Below are 21,145 nucleotides of genomic sequence, written 5' to 3'. Positions count from 1 at the left end.
GTGCAAAATTAAAATAGTCACTTGTAATGTTTCGAAAATAACCCCAGGAGAGAGAGTACATTGCCTACGGCAACACATTTTGGGCGGAGGGTGGCGAGCCCGTGGGTGCAGCGCGCAGCTGCAGGACCCACGCCCCGCCCCCCGCGCGCGCCTGGGGAGGTGGCGCCAGGGCCGCTGATCCTCTGCATTTGCCAGCCTGGAGGCTCCTGGCCGCTGCTGCGATCTCCCTCAGTAGAGCAGAGGATGCCGATGAGGCACCCGGCGGCGGGCCACTGGAGATCGAGGGGAGACGGGAGCTTTGCAGGCTGAAGCCTTGACCGCAGGTGGCGGAGCCGCGGCCTGAGGTGGACTCTGAGGCCGCCAGAGCTGGGTGCTGTGCAGGAACCGTTGGCCACGGGAGTGAAGGAGCACTTTAGGAGGTTTCAGCAGGCCTGGCGCCCAAGCTTCCCCAGTGTGGATTGAGGGGTTAGGGACTGGGCGTGATGAGGAGCAGGAGTAACTCGGGAGTCCGCCTGGACGGCTACGCTAGGCTGGTGCATCAGACCATCTTGTGCCATCAGGTAAGTGTAGGCAAGGCTGAAGTGTGAGCAGCTGGACACTGACCCTGGGTGAACCCTGGAATGCTTTTGCCTCTGGGGAGGCCCTAAGAGGTCCCGAAGGAAAGTTATGTGCTGAACCTCGAGTAGAACCAAACTGTGGCATGAAAAGCCACAACCCCTCCCCACCCCCAACCCCTCTTCAGTCATTCCAGATAGTTTCTGAGCTCAGAAGTAACCGCCGCCCCCCCCCCCGCCCCCATCCCCAGCTACAGCTGGGTTCCAGGAGCAGAGTTGCAAGGGGCGATAACACTTGTTATCCCCTTGATAACCCTTACCCCCCCAAGATGCAGGCCAATATTTAGCCATCCTAAGAGACCTTATACTATTGTGAAGGTAGTTTTCTTTGTATCTTCGTGTATTCTTTCATTGTTTGGCTCAGTGGTCTAGGCTGGCCTTGAATTTAGGAATCCTTCAGCCACAGCCTTCCGCATTTGCATAACAGACCACAAGCTAGTGGGTTTTTTGGTTTGTTTCCTAGTTGTTTTAGTTTTGTTTCTTTGTTTGAATATTTGGATTTCACCATGTAGTCCAGGCTGACTTCAAACTCACCATCCTCCTGCTTCATCTCCCCAGTGCTGGGATTACAGGTATGTACCACTGCACCTGGATTATATATTCCTTTGGGGGTTGTTGGTTTGTTTTTGAAACCAAGTCTTTGTAGCCTATGATGGCTTGAAACTCACTGTAGTCAAGGCTGCTGACCTTGAAATAGAATCAGTCTTCCTGCTTTAGACTCTCCAGTGGGGGAATTATAAGCATAAGGCACTATATATATATATATTTTTTTTTTTCTAAATATATTTTCCTTCAGGTTTTTCATTGGTAGTTGAATTTAAATAAAACATTACATTTTTCTGTAAATCAGCACTTAGCAGTAGCCTTGGTAATACAGTTGCTACTACCTTAATGATTTATTATTATTAATTAATTATTTTAGTAATACCTACATTTTGGACCTGTAAACTTTCAGCCAGCTCTTTCCTTATTCATGTGGAGAGAGAACAAATTTCCTGTGAAAATATGAGTATGTTCTGCAATGCTGATTAGAAACAGCAGCACACTGACTAGTCCACAATACTTTTTTGTGTACCCAAAACTTGCTGAGTAAGTTCCACCACCATATCAAATTGAGGTGATTGACTTGAATATGCTGTTCATGTCACAGTACATTCATGTATGTGTGTCAAATCATCATTTTTCACACTGTAAATATGTACAGTTTTTACTTTCAAGTAGAACTCGGTAAAGCTGGGGGATGATATCTGCCTGCAACTGGTCAAAAGAGAAGAGGGTTCTAAAACTCAAGATTGGGAAGTATTCCCTGGATTCTGTTTACTTTAACACTCTTAGGTTGGCTGCCTGTCTTCTTGATTGTTGTTGTAGAATCCAGTGACAGGCTTGCTTCCGGCGAGCTATGATCAGAAAGATGCCTGGGTCCGAGATAATGTGTACAGCATCCTGGCTGTGTGGGGTTTGGGCATGGCATATCGGAAGAATGCGGACCGTGATGAGGACAAGGCAAAGGCCTATGAACTGGAGCAGGTAATCAAAACAATTATGTAGAGACGTGTTACTATGTGCACCTGTAGTAGGGGGTCAGGAGTTGGAGGAAATATGGTCCTATACCACCTTGCTGGAATTGCATTCTGTAAAATATTTCCTGTACTGTAACTGAAGTGGTTTTGGTTTGGTTTGGTTATTGCAGTGGAAACTTGAAACCAGCTGGTTCAAGGAAAAGGGTTCAGTATGTTGATTACTTTTGAAAATCTACCTTGATGTATTTCCTAAAATTAGTAAATCCTCTAAGAGTATTTTCAGGTCCCCCCGCCTTATTTTCACTGGGAAGGATATTTGGGAGCACATATGCAGTGTTTTACTTATTTTTGAAAATAATTGTATCTGTGTGAGTGGCACTGACACACATCAACAAACAGGCTTTCCTTGTTAGACAAAAATAATGACTTTGCTGATCGTCATGGCTGTGACCAGTACTGAGCCCATTGCCTGCCTGAGGACAAAGTGAGGTCAGAGTCAGCAGGTGACTTTAGGCCAACGTTTAAGGCACCTTCCCCTCAATAAATTAGCATCCTTTATAGAACTTCTGAACACAGAGGGAATACATCCTCTGATGTGTCTAAAAGGCAATCATTTGGCATCTTTTGGATTTCACAATACCTTTAATGATAAAGTGCTCTGCCGTTAGTTTTAAGTATATGTAGATCCTCTTCTGTTAGCGAGAAGGAGCCTTACCACACCAGCTGCTTTCGCCTGTCATCTCCCTTGAACTTAGGAAATAAGAGCTGCAGCTATGATCTATAAATCAGGATATTGGGATGTGGTTGTTTTTAACAGCAGCAATATATTCAGAAGTTGTAGTTCCTGGCAGTCGGACAAGCCTTGCAGTGTTATCTTCAGCAGCAGCAGGCATTTGGAATTCTTTCAAGCCATTACTGAGAGAGGCAAAACATTGCTGCAGTTTTTGTTCTGGCTGAGGAAGTACAGGCTTTTATAGAAATAATGCCATACGAGAAAACTGGAAAACATAGGGAGTAAATTTTTAAACCCCCCTAGTCCTATATGCTACTCTGGATTGTGTGTTATTTTGATCTCAATAGTTTGTTCCTTGTTTTGATTTGCTATAAATTAATATCGGTACGTTAATGACGTGCCTGATATAATTTTATCAAAATTTTAAATATTATTAGTATAAATCTGTTATCCCATCATTCTGCAGAGTTGGTGTCTTTCCTTATTTGACCTAAGTGGAAAAATGAGGAAAAAAGTGAATTGCCAGCTCTAAAATTTTAGTGGCCTGTTCTGAGAAATGTTTTTATATCACCATATTTGTAACTTTGGAATGTTTCAGAACCTTATGAAAATTAGAAACAGTTTCAGAAACAAAAGTTCCTATGGGAGTTCTAAACTTTATATGGATTTGTTTTGTGAATCCAAAAAATTTGATTATCAGGTCTTATGTTAAAAAAAAAAAAACAACTCAGCATTAATCTAGACTGGGGATTAAAAACCCGCCCATCTTTGTAAATGATCAGAGAGTGAATGTCTTTGGTGTATATGTCACTTGTTTTTAATTACTCAATTCTGTAGGTATAGCAGAAAAGAACCAGAGATAATATTTAAAACACTAGCACGGTAATGTTCCAATAAAACTTTATTTACAAACACAGTGATGGGCTGGATTTGTCCCTGACTCAGATGAGTAATTCTCAGCTCTGGCTGTACATTGGGTACTTGGAACACTTTTCAGAGATATTCTTACTGGAGTGTTCTTTAATTAAATTAGAATCTGGAAATTACATCCATGATCATTAGTATTTTTTAGTTACCTAGGTGATTTCAATATAGACAGATCTAATAATGTGTCTAGATAACAACTGATCTATGACTAGTAAATGAACATAAAATAAATCCAATACATCCACAGACTAAATTTCTACCTGCTGCCAACTTGCCATTACTGTGTGGATTTTCCCCAAATCATTGTCAGTCATTTATGTCATTTCTTCCAACTCTCATTTTGGCTTCTCTCTCATAAAATCAGAGAATAGACGAGAAATGTGGATGGAAATAAGAAATGGATTTAAGTAACTTCCTTATTTTATGTTGGAAACAGTTATGCACAAATATACTTTTACAGATGTCCCCTTTCTTGAGCATATAGATAAAGTCTCTTAAAAAAAAAAAACACTCAGGCAAATCGAGATCTCTCTTTGGCAGCCTCCACTTCTGGATCTTTCTCAGTTTATTCTCTTTGTATCATCTCTCCTCTTTTTTTATGCCTTTTCTATTACCTTTATGAGAATGATTGCCAGCTCTCTTCAACTCTGATCGCAGTTGAGATCCAAACTCCCGTTTTTATTTGTCTGCTCACTAGTCTTCTCTGTGTGTCCTGTGGTTCAGCAGACTTTGTGTGCCTGAAAACCCACCTTTCCAAGTAAAGCCAAGCACAATGCTCTCCCAAGTCGTAGCAAGTGTTTCTCTTCATGGTCACCCTCAAGGTATTATTTGGAAAAATTTCAAGGTATGATCTGTGGAACATGAGGCTGATTTGAGCTCTTCTACACCTTGAAACAGAAATCTTTGTAGAGAACTGGAGAAACTGTGCCACGCTGTGTTGTTCTGAAACACACTCACGACCCACGCCAGGCATGCGTGTGATGTGCACATAATCAAATCACTCGTACATGTAAAGTGAAAGACGAATCTTTAACACTAAAAGGAAATTTTAAATAGAAGCATGTGTGGAGGCTGTCAGGCTGTAGGATCCTTAGAGCCTTGGAAGCTGACTTGCTCCTGTTCTTTAGGTGGATTCTCTCCTATTTGATGGCTGGTTTGTTTTTAGCTAGAACTGCCTGCAAAAAGAAAGCCTATACTATTATTTAAATCCAAGGAATCATGACTATAGCTCTTGATTCAACTTTTAGCTGCAGTCTGTTGTGTGTACCTATAAAGTAAGTGCCATGTAAATAGAACCCGGGATAAGGTTACTTGTTCTCAAAAGGTCATGTACCAACCGAAACTGCTGAGTAAGTGTTCTTGTATCTCAGTATGTTTAAGTCTCGTTTCCGTTTGTTTCTGCAGAGTGTAGTGAAGTTAATGAGGGGACTGCTGCACTGCATGATGAGACAGGTACGGCACTGGCAACAGCTTCTAAAAGACGTAACATTTTAATAATGCTTGTAGCCTTTTATCCAGAATCACAAATAGTACACTCTAAATTTAGAAGTGTGGGAATGTCACACAGACTCACCACCCTGTTATAGCTGGAATGATTTCCTTCCAGTCTTTTTCCTTCCTTTACAAATACTTTTTCGGGGCTGGAGAGATGGCTCAGTGGTTAAGAGAACTGTCTGCTATTCCTAAAGGTCATGAGTTCAATTCCCGGGAGGCCACGTGGTGTTTCACAACCATCTACAATATGAGCTAATTCCCTCCTCTGGCAGATGTAAGTGCAGACAGAACACTCATATACATAAAACAAAAGACTTATTAAAAAAAAACAAATACTTTTTCATAAAAAAAACCATTAAACTGTTTGCAATTATGTGTCCTAGATAAAGCATGATACAGGTCTAAAAGAAGCCTCATCTGAAGTGCTTAGATCCAGATCAGTTCTAGAACTAATAAATTTTCAGATTTTTAAAAATATAGCACAGTCCCCATTATCATATAATTCCTCATGTCTTCAGTGGACAGAAAAAATCATAGGGAATCATTTCTTTTGCATTCAATGGAATAAAACCTATAAATAACGCTATGTTGATTTGAATTCAAAGTTTTCACCAAATGAGTTTTGATATAAAATGTAGGTAGAAAAATATTTTTGTTTGTTTGGTTGGTTGGTTGTTTTTTGAGACGTGGTTTCCCTATGTACCTGGGCTGTCCCGGACTTGCTCTGTAGACCAGGCCTTGAACTCACAGAGATCCTCCTGTCTCTGCCTCTTGGACTGCTGGGATTACAGGTCTGAACCACAGCACCTGGCTCTTTTAAAGTATTTTTCAATTTTAGGACTGGGGATAAGGAATCTTGAAATTGAAGTGATTGGCATTCTCTGACCTTGAGCATAGCTGAACATCCTTTTAAATGTGAATTGAAAGTCTGCAGTCCCTTACTGGTGAATTACCTGGTATAGCGTTGCCTCTTTTCTTTGCAGGTTTCTGTTTTGCCTACTGAGTTCCTGTGTATTATGAATATAATCATTTGTCACATACATTGCAAATATTTTTACCATTGCCATTTAGCTTTTTTAAGTTCATGACGTTTTCCCCACACAAAAGTATTTTCCTCAGAAACCTTTATTCTGGGATCTTAAAACACATACATACTGAATCTGACTTAATTAGATCTTGTCTACAAATGATTTTTAAATGTATATACAGTTGCATATTGTATGTATCTCTTTACTAGTCTCACATATATCATTTTTCTCTTTATACCTCATTTGTATTTTATATTTTCATATTTTCTGTCTTATCAAATAGGTATAGTTATAAATTTTCTGAACCATGTTTAAGATGTGCTGGTATTATCATACATCTGAGACATAAATGATCACATTTGCATTTCAGGGATGAGGTCAGGTCAGTTGCCATTTACCCAAGGTCAGGAGTTCTTTTGTCCGTATGTGTGTGTTAGGACTGGTCCCAGAGCCTTATGCAACTTCAGGATACATAACCACTAAGCTATATCCCCGATCCCAATGATTCTCTTCTAATCTGTAAATTTAGCTTTCTATAATACTACTTCTCTGTAACTCTGTACAGTTCTCAGTAACTCTTTTCATGGCATCTTCAAATTTCATCCCCTTGGGGTTAGGGAGATGTTTCCACGTTTAAGAGCATATATTATTCTTACAGAAGATCTGAGTTTGGTTCCTAACACCCATGTTGGGCTTGGGAGGCTTACAGCTAACTGTCTGTAACTTCAGCTCCAAGGAATCTGATGCCCTCTTCTGGCCTCTGAGGGTGCCCTATGTACACAAAGACACACACACACACACACACACAGACACACACACACACACACAAATAAATAAATAAAGAATATCTTTGTCTTGCAATTTATCTTCAGATTCCTCCTTTAATCTCAGGAACAAATGTGTAGCAATGAGTTATTTTAATAACTCTTCTTATACACTTGAACTTCCAGTTTCTCTACAATATGGCAAAGTAACCATTTGAAAAGTATATAATGAACAGGAAATAGCTGTCTTTGGCCATTTGTTTTTTTTTTATTAAAAATGACAGATTTCCTCAGTGTAGGAAAAAAATACAGGTAACAACATATTCCAAATATTCACAATTGCCTGAAGGCAGAGTGCAGTGATGTATGTCATAGCGCTACAGACGTATGACAGGCGGGTTGATCTTTCTGACTGGCTCCTTATGCTGTTTTGTTTTCAGGTGGATAAAGTAGAGTCCTTCAAGTATAGTCAGAGTACTAAAGATAGCCTGCATGCCAAGTACAACACCAAAACTTGTGCCACCATAGTGCGTGATGACGAGTGGGGACACCTGCAGCTGGATGCTACTTCTGTGTACCTGCTCTTCCTAGCACAAATGACTGCCTCAGGTGAGTTCAAGGAGAGAATGACTGTTTGTCCCTAGGTTTGGAGCATCTACTCTAGTTTGTCTGGCTTCTCTGTTGGTGTTGGCCAGAAAGTAAAATATCTGTTTATAGTGCTCAAAGAAGCCCATTAGAAGAGGGAAGGAGGGTGGGATTGGGAGGGAATGAGGGAGCGGGACATGGCTGGGATACAGAGTTAATAAAATGTAACTGATAAGAAAAAATAAAATTAAAAAAATATGTGAAATATCAAAAAAAAAGAATCAGAATGTAGCATTTATATGTCAGAATGATCCTAGAGTTATGAATTAAAACAGATTCTGAAACAAGGAAAAGTATTGCCAAATGGTTTATTTGCCATTTGATGAATAAAATCTGCATATATTTTAAAAAAGAAAAGAAAATAAATCTGTTTTGTACAGTTAGACAACCTTTATGAGCAATAAGCAATATCTTATTGTATTGAGAAACAAATTTGCAGTGCTATTACTCTTTTAAAATGGGAACCTGGAAATCTGGGCTAGTTCTTTAGACAGGCATTTTTATTATTTACTAATTCTCAGATGCCGGGAGATACAAAGGGTGAGGGAACTTTCTTATTTTCACACTATACACCAATAAGCCTATGCTTCAGGTAGCTATAAAATTACCCACTTTATATGCTCTCTATGAATATGATCTGAACCTAAAAGTGTACGTTTTCTTATGAAACAATATTCTCTGTAAGTAGTTTCACGATTATCTTCAGATTCATGATATATATAAGAAAATTAAAAGAAATATGGTAGCTCACAACTGTCTGTATCCTAGCACTTGGGAAGCAGATATAGGAGGGCTGTTACTAGTTCCAGGCCAGCCATGGTTAAAATAGCAACTTCTAGGCCAGTCAAAGGTACATAGTGAGATCCTGTCTCAAAAGAAACAACAACAGCATAATTACCTTTATAGATATAAGACTGGAAATATAAACAACCCTATTCTATGGAATTTTTAAACTTAATAACATTTTTAGGTCATTTAGAGTAAGTTAATGTATTCACAATACCATGTTTTTCTGTGGTGCTGGGGTTTCAGCACAGGGAATCATGTATGTTACACAAAAACTCTACCACTAAGCTGAAATTCTATTCTCTTTTTGAGAGAGGGTCTCACTAAACAGTCTCGGCCAGAATTCCTTGACACTAAAGGCATCCAAAGAGGGAATTTCTTCAGAATACTCTTTTTTTTCTTTTTCAAATAAATGTTTAGTGATAAACTGTGGTTCTTTATTTTAATTTAATTTAATTATTAGTCACAGTTTATTCACGCTGTATCCCAGCTGTAGCCTCCTTCCCCTCCCCTCCGAATCCCACCCTCTGTCCCTTTTCCTCCCCCAGTCCAATGATAGGGGACGTCTTCCTCCCCTTCCATCTGACCATAGTCTATCAGGTTTCATCAGGACTGGCTTCTTTGTCTTCCTCTGTGGACTGGTAAGGCTGCTCCCCCATCCGGTGGAGGTGATCAAAGAGCCAGCCCATGTTCATGTCAGAGATGGTCCCTGGTCCTATTATTGGGGAACCCTCTTGGATACTGAGCTGCCTTGGGTTTCTTCCATGCAAGGGTTCTAAGTTATTTCCATGCTTGGTCCTTGTTTGGAGTATCAATCTCAGAAAAGACCCCCGTGCCCAGATTTTTTGGTTGTTTTGCTCCCCTTGTGGAGCTCCTGTTCATTTCACTCCTAGGCACATATCCAAAAGGTGCTCAACTATACAACAAGGACATTTGATCAACCATGTTCGTAGTGGCTTTATTTGTAATAGCCAAAAGCAGGAAACAACCCAGATGTCCCTCAGTTGAGGAATGGATACAGAAATTTTGGTACATTTACACAATGGAATACTACTCAACAATTAAAAACAAAGAAATTATGAAATTTGCAGGCAAATGGTGGGATCTAGAAAAGATCATTGTGAGTGAGGTATCCCTGAAGCAGAGAGACACACATGGTATATACTCACTTATAAGTGGATATTAGACATATAATATAGGATAAACATACTAAAATCTGTACATCTAAGGAAGCTAATCAAGAAGGAGGACCATGGGTAAGATGACCAATCCTCATTCAGAAAGACAAACGGGATGGACATCAGAAGAAGGAGAAAACGGAACAGGACAGGAGCCTATCACAGAGGGCCTCTGAAATACTCCACCCAGCAGAATATCAAAGCATATGCTGAGATGCATAGCTAAACTTTGGGCAGAGTGCAGGGAATCTTATGAAAGAACAACTGTGGTTGTTGATCCACTTCACTCTACTTCGTCCCTGGGACTTCCAGGTACCACTGCACACAGGCTGGGAAGGATGGAACAGAGCTGGAATGGGTAGGGTCTGCAGGATCCCAGTCTGGCTAGGAGTTCGGAGGCAGGGAGAAGGCTCTCTTAGGGCTCCCAGTGAAACAGCAGCTCTTAGACGATATTCACTGAAACTGCTTGTACGTTTTATTCGGGGTGAACAATAACTATATGAACCTTGGGGAGTGGAAAGGGATTTTTAGAGTGGGTGCATATCATTGCCTGGGGCTGAGATGGTGGAAATCCTCTATTTATCTAGACAGAAATTACAGGTGCTAGGTTATGTGACTACCTTGAGAATTCTGGGGTTGGGCGCCACAGGACTATATGAGCCAGGGCATGAAGGCATAGACTGGGAGGGAATGATCCTTACGCCTGCGGGTCTCAAGACTGGGATATTTCGGACTTGGACATGACTCAACATCACTCTAGCTCCGTGCCAGTTTCCTCAGTAAAACAGTCCACATGCTCCACAATAAACTCTATTTTTTAATTCTAGAACACAGCCTAAAATATGAATAACCTTTCTGCAAAATATCCAATTAGTCTCCCTTTTGGAGGAGAAATTCCTTCCAAAATAAATATAATTTTGTTTTATTTCTTTAAATAGAATGGTAGTTATAATTTCATTTTGAATAATATATTTGTTCCAACTCTGGAAGGTGTTTTTTATTTTTAATTTTTAAATGTTTGAATTCCCTTTGAGACAGGGTTTCTCTGTGTAGTCTTAGCTGTCCTGGAACTCGGTCTGTAGACTAGGCTGGCCTCAAACTCAGAGATTCACTGCTGCCTCTGCCTACTGAGTGTTGTAATTAAAGATGGGAACCACCACTGCCCAGCTTTGTTTGTTTGTTTTACTTTTTCTTTTTTAACAAAGCAGGCACTGACTAAATATCCATGGTAGTTTTTAAATGTGATTTTCCAAGATGGAAGTAGAGATACATTAAAAATAGCTACATAAGACATATTCGTTAAACAAATGTTTATTGATTCCTAACTTAATTACTTTTCAATTCAATCAGCTGCCCTTGATAGTGCTTATAATAAAGTGGGTATTATTTGGTTAAGTCTTTGAGAAATAAGCATGAATACTTTGAGAAATAAATACAAATGAGTCAAAAATTGCAATTCAGAAAGGGAAGGGAATAATAATAAATATACAGAAGTTTGAAAGGCATTGGTCATCAAAGTAAGGCTGGATGTCTAGATAGAATGTTAGGTTTAGCTGTTTGAGGACTTGTATACCATCCTAAATAGTTTGGAATTCTAGTCTGCCATCAGTAAAGAGCCATTTGGTATAAATAATCAAGGAACTTTAAGGTGGTTTGTTTTTGTAGCAGGAAAATAGGGGAGATAAATTAAATGAGGAAGAAAAATTAAGATGCAAAACTAGTAAAGAGGCTAGTGAAATACTTTAATAAGAAATAATATTAATTTTTACAATGCATTTAGATTGAAATTTAAAAGGAACATTGTTATATAAAACTGGTGAAAAGAATATGAAGATCTTCATAGAGAATTATCAATACCTTAAGTGTTTTTGAATACTTAGTAAAGATCGATTTAGAGAGAAATTGATTGTAGCTTACAGAATGGTAGCATGAAGAGCTTGATTGTCTCCAGGAAAACAGCCAAAAATGCTAAAAATTTAAGAACATCCAACCTTTTGAAGCCTTTATAATTTGCACAAATTGATAAATGGTAAGTGGAGAAGCACTCCAAAACAATCTAATTATTGAGAGCAGTGAGGTTCTGTGGTAGCTGGTCTCAGCTTAACCCTCTCCTATCCAAACTCAGGACAATAGGAGCACTCCAATTTGAGGGGGATATAGTCAGAAAACAGGCTTCCTCTCTCCTAAGCTCTAGTTCAGTGCTTCTCAGCCTTCCAAATGCTGCAACCCTTTAGCACAGTTCCTTGCGTTGTGGTGACCTCCAACCATAAAACAACTTTCATTGCTACTTCATAACTGCAATTTTGCTGCTGTTATGAATTGCAATGCAAATATCTGTGTTTTCGATCGTTTTTGCAGTCATGACCCACAGTTTGAGAACTGCTGCTCTGGAGTAAGGCTCCTGAATCTCCCTTAGAATACAGGCTAGCATCACTTATCATTACCCCAAGCTCTGTATTTCAGAAGCCCTAGTCCAGGCAAGTGGAGCTTTGGGATCCTCCATACTGCTAGACACTTGTGGAGTAGAATCCACCTCAGACACAGCAGAGTGAGATTACTGCATTATCTACCTCTTGATGGAGTCAAACACTCTACACTGGAATATGCAGTCTGGGAAGATCACTAGCTATGACTCCTGACGAGAACTTACTGTGCAAAACAGGAGTGCCATTCCAAAATAAATGGGCCGCTATACTCACCACCTGTGCTAGGGCACTGGTACAGAAAATTTAATGGACAGTAGAAATAGACTGTAAAAGCAAAGCTCCTTAGCTCTTCTTAAGAAAATTAACTTTTCAGAGAACGTTTGAGAAAGTTCAGCGTAGATTTTGGTTCTCCATAAGATGAAGGGCTGGACCGGTGGCTTAGCAGTTAAGAGCAGTGGCTGCTCTTCCTAGGGATCTGGGCTTGATTCTCATCATCTACATGGTGGCTCACAATCGCCTGCAACTCCAGTTCCAGCGGATTTGATGCCCCCTTCTGGCCTGCCCAGCCATATATGCAGGCAACACACACACACACATCAAAGTAAGTTTCTTTAAAAACACATCTAAATAATTAAGATGAAGTTAATTGTTCAGTAACAGGAAGAAATTAAAAGAAAGATTAGCTAGAAATTTTAACATTCAAACTTAAGAGTTCTCCCAGGTGTTAGAACAAGTATCAAAGAATTGACTCAAAGATGGTTGCAGAAAGGGTCTGAGGTTAGCTGTTTGAAATGATGGAACAATTTGTGTTTGGGAACTCTATAAAACAATAGAGCAATAAGTTGAAATCAGTGGTGGGGGCTTAGCTTGATACTAACAGAGGCAGATATTTACCTGATCTTGGAAAGAGATAGTTAATGAGCTCCTTTCCCCCAAAACAACAACAACATTGTCTTCTTAAGGTGACAATGGATGTCCCTAAGGCTATATCCATTGAGGCTGCAGGCTATGCTAGAATAGATTATACTGAAGTGCTTCAGTCAAATGTCTAAATAAACAAAATTCCCAGAGAAGAAGATAACAGGATCTAACACGCTCACAACATATTGTGTAACACCTACCCAGTTTTATATTAAAGCTGTAGGGGAAAAGCAACAAGAAAATAGAAATATGCAGTGGTACACACCTGTATCTCAGCACTCAGGAGGCAGAGGCAGGGAGATTGTGAATAAGAGGCTACCTGGGATACATAGCAAGGCCCTAGCTAAGAAAGAAAGGGGGAAGAGAGAAAAGGTTGAAAAGAGAGTGGGAGAGAGAGACTGGGGGAAGGGTCGGGGGAGAGGCAGGCATGCACACCTGTAATCCTAGCACTTAAGAAGTGGTGACAAGAGGATTGAGAGTTCAAAGCCAGGATCAGGTACATAGTGAGTGCAAGGTCATTTTAGGATACATGAGATTCTTCTCAATAATCAAAACCAAGCAAAACAAAGAAACAACAACAAGAAAAGAACAGGAGGGAAAGTTCCCTTGCATATGATGCCAAACATATAGACATCTATAGAAAAAAATCATAATTGCAATTTACCAAAATTAACATCAAGGACCCAGTCAAGAAAGTAAAAGAGGATCTATTATAGCATGATGCCCACTTGTAAGCCTAGCACTTGGGAGGTGGAGTTTGGAGGATTCAGAGTTGAAGGTCATCTTCAACTAAATAGCAAATTCAATGCTAACCTGTGAGACCCCATTAAAACAAACAAACAAACAAACATCCCCCTCTCTCAGTGTATGTATGCATGCATGTATGTTTTGTATTTGTGTCGTGTGTGTGAAGTCTTCTATAGATACAGAAGAAAATATTAGCAAATCATATATAAGCTCTTTGTATCTAGTAGAAAGAACTCTCAAAGTCATTATTTAGGAGATCAACAGCATAATTAAGTGAGATATGGTGGGGTGGTACATGCTTATAAACATAATAGTTGGAAGCCAAAGGCATGGGGATATCAAGTTTAGACCACAGAGAGACCCTGTCTCATAACAAAAGAGAAAAATGAAAAAAAAATAGCCTTCTTTAAAACAATCAGAGTAGGTTAGAGAGATGGCTCAGTGTTTAATAGCACTGGCTGCTCTTCCAGGAGACTTGAGTTCAACTCATAGCATCCACATGGTAGCTCACAATGGTCTGTAACTCTAGTTCCAGGCAATCTGACACCTTTGGAATCCACAGACACAGCATGAATGTGGTACACAGACATATATTCAGGCAAATCACTCATATGCATTGAAAAATGCTCAATTAAAAGAAGTGGCTACAGGATATGAACTGATTCTTGTAAAGAGCATGTATTAATAACCACAAAGTACATGAAAAGATGCTGCTCATCATCAGTCACTAGAGGAATGCTGACCTGAATCGCTGTAAGGAGCATTTCAGACATACTAGAATGGCAGTAATCGAGAAGACAGATTAAAAACTGCTGCTGAAGATATGGAGAAATTGGAATCCTTGTCCACTACTCTGAGAAATGTAAAATGAGGACAAGGGAGACGTCTCCGCAGGTAAAAAGTGCTTGCTACTAAGCCTGACAGCCTGAATGCAGTCCCTGTACCAGTCTGGTGGAAGGAGAGAGCCCACTACCTTCCAGTTGTCCTCTGACTTTGTGTGTACCATGGCATACACACACAAAAATAAATATAACTGAAAATTTTAATGTGAAAATGTTACAGCCACTCTGGAGAGCAGTGTAGCAAAGCCTCAGAAGCTTAAATGTCGAGCTGCCATTATGATCCAGCAGTTTCTCCTAAGTGTGCAGATATTTGAGACTATGGAAACATGTCTTCACACCTAAAGGTGTACATGAATGTTTACAGCAGCATTCTTTATGATAGTTAAAAGTAGAAACAACCCAATGTCTATCACCTGATGGTGGAATAAGTAAAATATGCTGTGTTCACACAATTTAGTATGCTTTTGCAATAAGCAAAGTACTGATGCATTCCACAACACAAAGGGACTTGCAAAAGATTGTGTTCAGTGAACGAACACTGACTTAAAAACTGCATATGATACATTTCCATTGACATGAATGTCCACTGAGTAGGGAATTTCTGTTTGTGGTGATGAACATGTCCCAAAATTGGTTGTGGTAATGAACATATACCATACATACAGTGAAAACCATTATATTATATACTTGGGATCAATGAGTTCTATGATAAACTATCTCAATAAAAAGGATTATAAATTTAGGAGGAAGAAAAATAAAAACCAATAATGCTGGACAGGTAAGTAAAGTCAAGTGAAGTAAAGGTGATTTGAGCTGAGTGTATTGAGTCACCTCCATTTCTGGGGCGCTTCAGTGAGAACCGACCAACTCTATCTTTTTCCCTCAGGACTCCATATCATCCACAGCCTAGATGAAGTCAATTTTATACAGAACCTTGTGTTTTACATTGAAGCTGCATATAAAACGGCTGTAAGTACTTATTTTAGAATGAACCTAAACAGACCAATTTCTCCTTCTGATGTTGAACCTTATAATGAGCTAATCAAAAAGGCTCATGACAAAACCACTTACAGTTTCTTTACAAAGATCTTCATTCCACTGCTTTTCCTGTCATTGATGTGTTACAGAGCTGAAGAAGGCCCAAATGCTATGCTTTCATTTCTTTTAAACTCCATACTTCATGAAGTGTACTTGGCAATTTGAGATTAAATTGTACTTGTTTTATTATATTACTATTCTCATTTACTGTATTTTATTAGGACATCTCTAGCCCAGGCTGGTACTGAACTCACTGCATGAAGATGAGCTTAAACTTCTGATTCTTCTGCCTCTACCTCCTGAGCATGTTGGAGTCACAGGCATTAAGCCACCATGACCAGTTTTATGCTGTGCTTGTAAGTACTAGGCAAGTACTAGACCAACTGAGATATATACCCAACCCATTATGGCCCTATCTTAATTGGAATCTTTAAAAGAAATATGATAACTGAGTGTTGTTATGGGCCATTCGGGTGCACATAAAAATGTATTCATGTGTTTATTGTTGTTGTATCGATTTTGGAATCTACTATACAAAAAGGTTTCTCCCTTATAAACTACCATATGAAGTAGATTCATATTAAATAATCATCTGTAATATTTTATATATAAAAAGTTGTTAGACACTATAGAAATGTGTTTTTTCTTTATCTAATAGGAAGTTTTTGTTGTTCACTGAGACTTCCTTCATAATCTCCCAAACTTCAAATAATCCAAATGCACGTGAACAGGTAAAGGAGATAAACAAATTGCAGTATGTCCAAGAAAGGCAATATTATTCACCAATAAAAAATGAACTATTGACCCATGCAAGAACATGAATAAATCTAAAAAGCATTTTGTTAGTTGAAGAAATCTCCTAGAAAATGTACACAAGCCTGGGCATGGTGGTATAAGCCTTGAATCTCAGCACTTGGGAGGCAGATGCAGGTCGATCTTTATGGTTTTGAGGCCAGCCTGGCCTATATAGCAAGGTCCAAGCCATCCAGGACGACATAGGGAGACCCTTTCTGAAAATGTGTGTGTGTGTGTGTGTGTCTGAACATACACACATACACATGGGTACACGCTTGTATGTATTATGTATATATACACATATGTACACACACAAACCTAGAGTGTGATCACACTAGCAAAATTCTAGACGTCTTTAATGACAAGAAGCAGATTTGTGATTCATAAGAGGACAGAGGAAGATATGAATTTTGGAAGCCATGAGGAAACTTTGAAAGTTTTTGAAAATATCTTTTATTGTGATGATAGTTTCGCACACATAAATATAATTAATTAATCACAGTGGCACCAGGTAGGTGGCTCAGTGGTTAAAGGTGCTCTCGGCCGAGACTGATATCCCGAGGTCAGTCCTTGGGACCTCCATGGTATAAGGAGAGAATCAACTCCTTCATATTGTCCTCTAAGTATTACATAGTGCCTGTGCTATGTACACGCAAACACACATGCACACACATGCAAATGTAATAAACATTTTCAATTAAGAAGAATCATATTTTGTAGTTGAAATATATTCAGTTTTATGTATACTGTTATACATCAATAAAGTTACAAACTTTTTACTCTTGTGGAATGGATAAATGCAATCACTCTAAGACTGGACAAACACTCTGATCTCTGCTTGTGCTTTTACTGTGTTTGCATTTGTTACTGACTACTATCCCCTTGTATTCAACACACTTCACTTCTTTTGTTTTTCTGGTGCTAAGATTGAACACAGGACACATGGTAGGCAAGCACTCTGTCACTGAACTTTATCCCCAGTCAACATTCTCTTTCATTTGTAACTGTTGTATTATTTTAAAAGATAACACTTTTAAGCTGGATTTATCATTTCTGACAATGTCTGTTTCTCCATGCATATGTATATGTATCCTTACCCATTTCTTTTTTGATGGACATACAGTCTGCTTCTGTAACTTCTGCAAATAGGGCTGTAGTATATATGTGTGTGCAGGTTTCTGTGTTATGCTGATTTAGATTCTGTTCGGTATATTTCTAGAACTGGTATAGCTGGATCATGTGGCAGATCTATTTTTAGTTTTTAAGGAACTTCCATTCATATTTTCATAATGCTGGACTAATTTAAATGTCCACCAGCAGTGTGTAATATTTCCCTATATTTGTTGTTAGTTATTTTTATGATGATAGACATTCTGAGTGAGATAAAATCACAGTGTAGTTTTTGGCTTGGTTTGGTTTGGTTTTTTTGAGGCAGGGTTTCTCTGTGTAGTGCTGGCTGACTTAGAACTCACTCTGTAGATCAGGCTGGCTTCGAACTCAGAGATCCGTCTGCATTTGCTTCCCACCATCACCTGGCTCTCAATGTAGTTTTTATTGTTGTACTTTTCATTGAGATAGGCTGGTCTGAAACTCACAATGTAGCACAGACTAGTTTGAAAAATTAATAATGATCTTCTTGCCGCAACTTTCCAAGTGCTGGCATTACAGGACTAGAACACCACATTTGGGTACAGTATAGTTTTAATTTATATTTCCTTAATGGCTAAGAATGTTGAACATTTTTTCGTTTATCTATTAGTAATTGTACTTTGTCTTTTGAGAGCTGTTTGCTCATTTCATTACTCAACTTATTGATAGAATTGTTTGGATTGGGAGTATTAAAATGTTTTTAAGTTCTGTACATGTTCTGAATGTTAATTATCTGTCAGATATATAGCTAAAATATTCTCCTGTTCTATGAAGTAAAACAGGGTTTTCTTTGATACCTCTTGTTGCTGAATAATGGCACAGAAACCTTTTATATTTATTATTATCTTATGGCACTATAGATGCAAAGATCCTCAGCTATTTTAACCTGACTGTATTGGCCTGGCCTGTGTCTCACCACATAGCCTGTTACCTGTCCATCTTAGTATCTAAGATGTTCATGCTTCTACTCCATGTCCAGCTGGTGACTCATGACCCTGAGCTTCCTTCCCAGAGTCCCTGTCTTCTCTCTCTTACCTCAGCTATTGGTCGGTCGGCTCTTTATTTAACCAATCAGAAGAGGGTGGAGAACAGAGTTTACAAAATACTAAGGCAGGACATGAATCATAAAAATGACAGTAGCAAAGTTCAGCTTGTAATCAGCGTTAGAGTAATACAAAGATAAGCTTAACACAGTACACAAAATATCACTCCAACAATACAGTGCCTCTTCACTTACTTTCTGTGCTCTACAGAAGCCTTTTAGCATTATGTAACTCCATTTAGTCAGTTCTTTGGGATTATTTTCTAAGATGTTAGATACATTTTTAGAATGTTTTGCCTATGACTTTATCTTGAATTCTTTCTCTGTCACTTCCTATAAGCTTCAGAGTTTCAGGTCTTACATTGAAGGTTTTGGTCCATTTGAGTTAGTTTTGTTCAGGGTAGAGGAATGATCTAGTTCTATTATCTTTGTGGGCACCTAGATTGTCCTGCATCCTGGCTGTCTTTTCTCTAGTATATGTCTTTATCATCTTTGTAAAAAAAAAAAAAAAAAACATGTGGCTGTAGCTGTGCAGCATTATTTCTACTTCCGTTCTAAGCCATTGGTCTGTGTGTCTCTTTTTATGCCAGTATCATGTTGGTTTTTAAAACCATGGTTTTTATTATAATTTTTATATGTATTTAGTATTATAATATTTTTATTGTAATTTATTATAATTTGAAATCTTGAAATTGGGTATGGTGACGCCTCCACCTTGCTGCTTCTGCTTTACCCTTCAGGGTCCTTTGTACTTCCATATAAATTTTAGGACTTTTTCTAGTTATGTGAAGAATAACACTGGAATTTTGATACAGACCACACTGAATCTGCAGTTTGCCATTTTCATGATGTTAATTCTGTCAACCAGGAAGCATGGAAAGTCTTTCCATGGTCTGGTGTCTTCTTCCAGTTCTTCAGTTCTTCAGTGTTTAAATTTTTTTTTTTTTTATTATGAAGGTCTTTCACTTCTTTGGTGAGGTTTGTCCCTATGTCTTTTTTTTTTTTTTTTTGAAGGTACTGTGAATGGGATTGTTTTTGTGTATTACTGATAAAAATAAATCTACTGACTTTTCATATGCTGGTTTTTACAGCGTACCTTTGCTGAAAAATTTTTATCAGCTGAAAGTGTTTTCTGGTGGAGGCTTTAGGGCCACTTACATATAGAATCATACAGTCTGAAAATAGGGACAGTTTGACCTTGACCCTTTTGTTTGTATCTCTATTATTTTTTTTCTCTTTTCTATTGTTTCAACTAAGATTTCAAGCAGTATAGTTAAATAAGAAGGGGAAATGGCTCTTCTTGGGGCATTTCTTATTTTACTAGAAATAATTTAAATATTTCCGTACTAAGTATAAAGTTAGCTGTGAGACTGACATATACAGCTTTTTAAAAAAACGTTTCTCCGTGTATTTTATCATCAAGTTTGTCAGACGTTACAGGAGAAATGACAAAAGTTAACTTCTCAACTGTACAAAGACACCCATATAAGTGCACACGATGTGTTAAGTAAGAGAATGTGCAGATGCTTAATTCTGTTGAGTATCTACATTACTACTGGGATAAATGTGAGTTTATTTTTCCAATTGTTTTAGTGCCAGGCTTAAAAGGAAAGTTGATTCTGTGATACAAAGACATCCACCGACAAGATGAAGAAGTCATTTTCACTGCTGTGTTTGCAGGTAGTATCTTACTGCTGTTTTCAAACACAGGGAAGTAGACAAATCCTGCCCACCTGCCAGACCCACAGGGCACGGAATGCATATTCCCAGACATGGGAAACTCATCACTTCCGCACACATCAAGGCATCTAATAACTGTAACATCTTTCCTGGACTGCTAAATTCAACTTTAGCTTCCTTGATTTTCTTCTCATTTCTTCCAATTCAGCCTTTTGGAAATGGTTTGGCTGAAATGGTTTCTTCTTTTCTCAAAAGGCTAAAGTGTACTCTTAGCCAACTGTGACCGTTATAGGTTCAGTATAGAGAAAAAAAAAAATCAAGACCAATGGGAGAAGGTGTGGAGGTAGGCTATTTACTCTGTCAACTGTGGATGTCATTCATATGGCAGAGTTCTCCTTTTTCACTTTTACTAACATCTCTAAGCCTCAGGCTAGTTAGAACATACATATAATGTTAAGTATATTTCTTCTAGTCCTGGATTGTTTAGGGCTTTTGCTGAACTTTGTCAAAACCTCCTTGTGTATCTGCTGAGATCATGATGTGACTGTGTCCTTGAGTCTATTTCTGTGACATATTAAATTAAGTAAATTACACACCATGAAGCATATATGCATCCTTGGAATGAATTCAACTTGGTCATTGTTAATGATCTTTTTAATATATTGTTGAAGGAGGTAGGGGGCACCCACCCTCCGAATGTAAAATACATAAACTAATAATAATAATAATAATAATAATAATATATTGTTGAATGTAGTTTACAAGTGTTGGTCAACACATTAAAGATAATGTCAGATGCCAGGCCACAGAGAAAGA

General features: G+C 38.6%; 1 protein-coding gene across 1 annotated transcript in view; it reads left to right on the top strand.

Moving 5' to 3' along the window:
• Positions 1-160: 160 nt before the first annotated feature.
• Positions 161-21,145, top strand: part of Phka1 (phosphorylase kinase regulatory subunit alpha 1) — a gene marked incomplete in the record, with an annotated part of 135,532 nt that continues 114,547 nt past the window's right edge. The window contains 5 exon segments of the mRNA XM_055595737.1: positions 161-560; positions 1,983-2,141; positions 5,199-5,246; positions 7,521-7,689; positions 15,512-15,594. Coding sequence (XP_055451712.1) covers positions 483-560; positions 1,983-2,141; positions 5,199-5,246; positions 7,521-7,689; positions 15,512-15,594 — 537 coding nt within the window.

The sequence above is a fragment of the Psammomys obesus genome, unplaced genomic scaffold (genome assembly GCF_907164565.1).
Source record: "Psammomys obesus unplaced genomic scaffold, mPsaObe1.curated_primary_1811, whole genome shotgun sequence".
Classification (NCBI taxonomy): Eukaryota; Metazoa; Chordata; class Mammalia; order Rodentia; family Muridae; genus Psammomys; species Psammomys obesus.
This window is presented reverse-complemented; position numbering and strand designations above follow the sequence as displayed.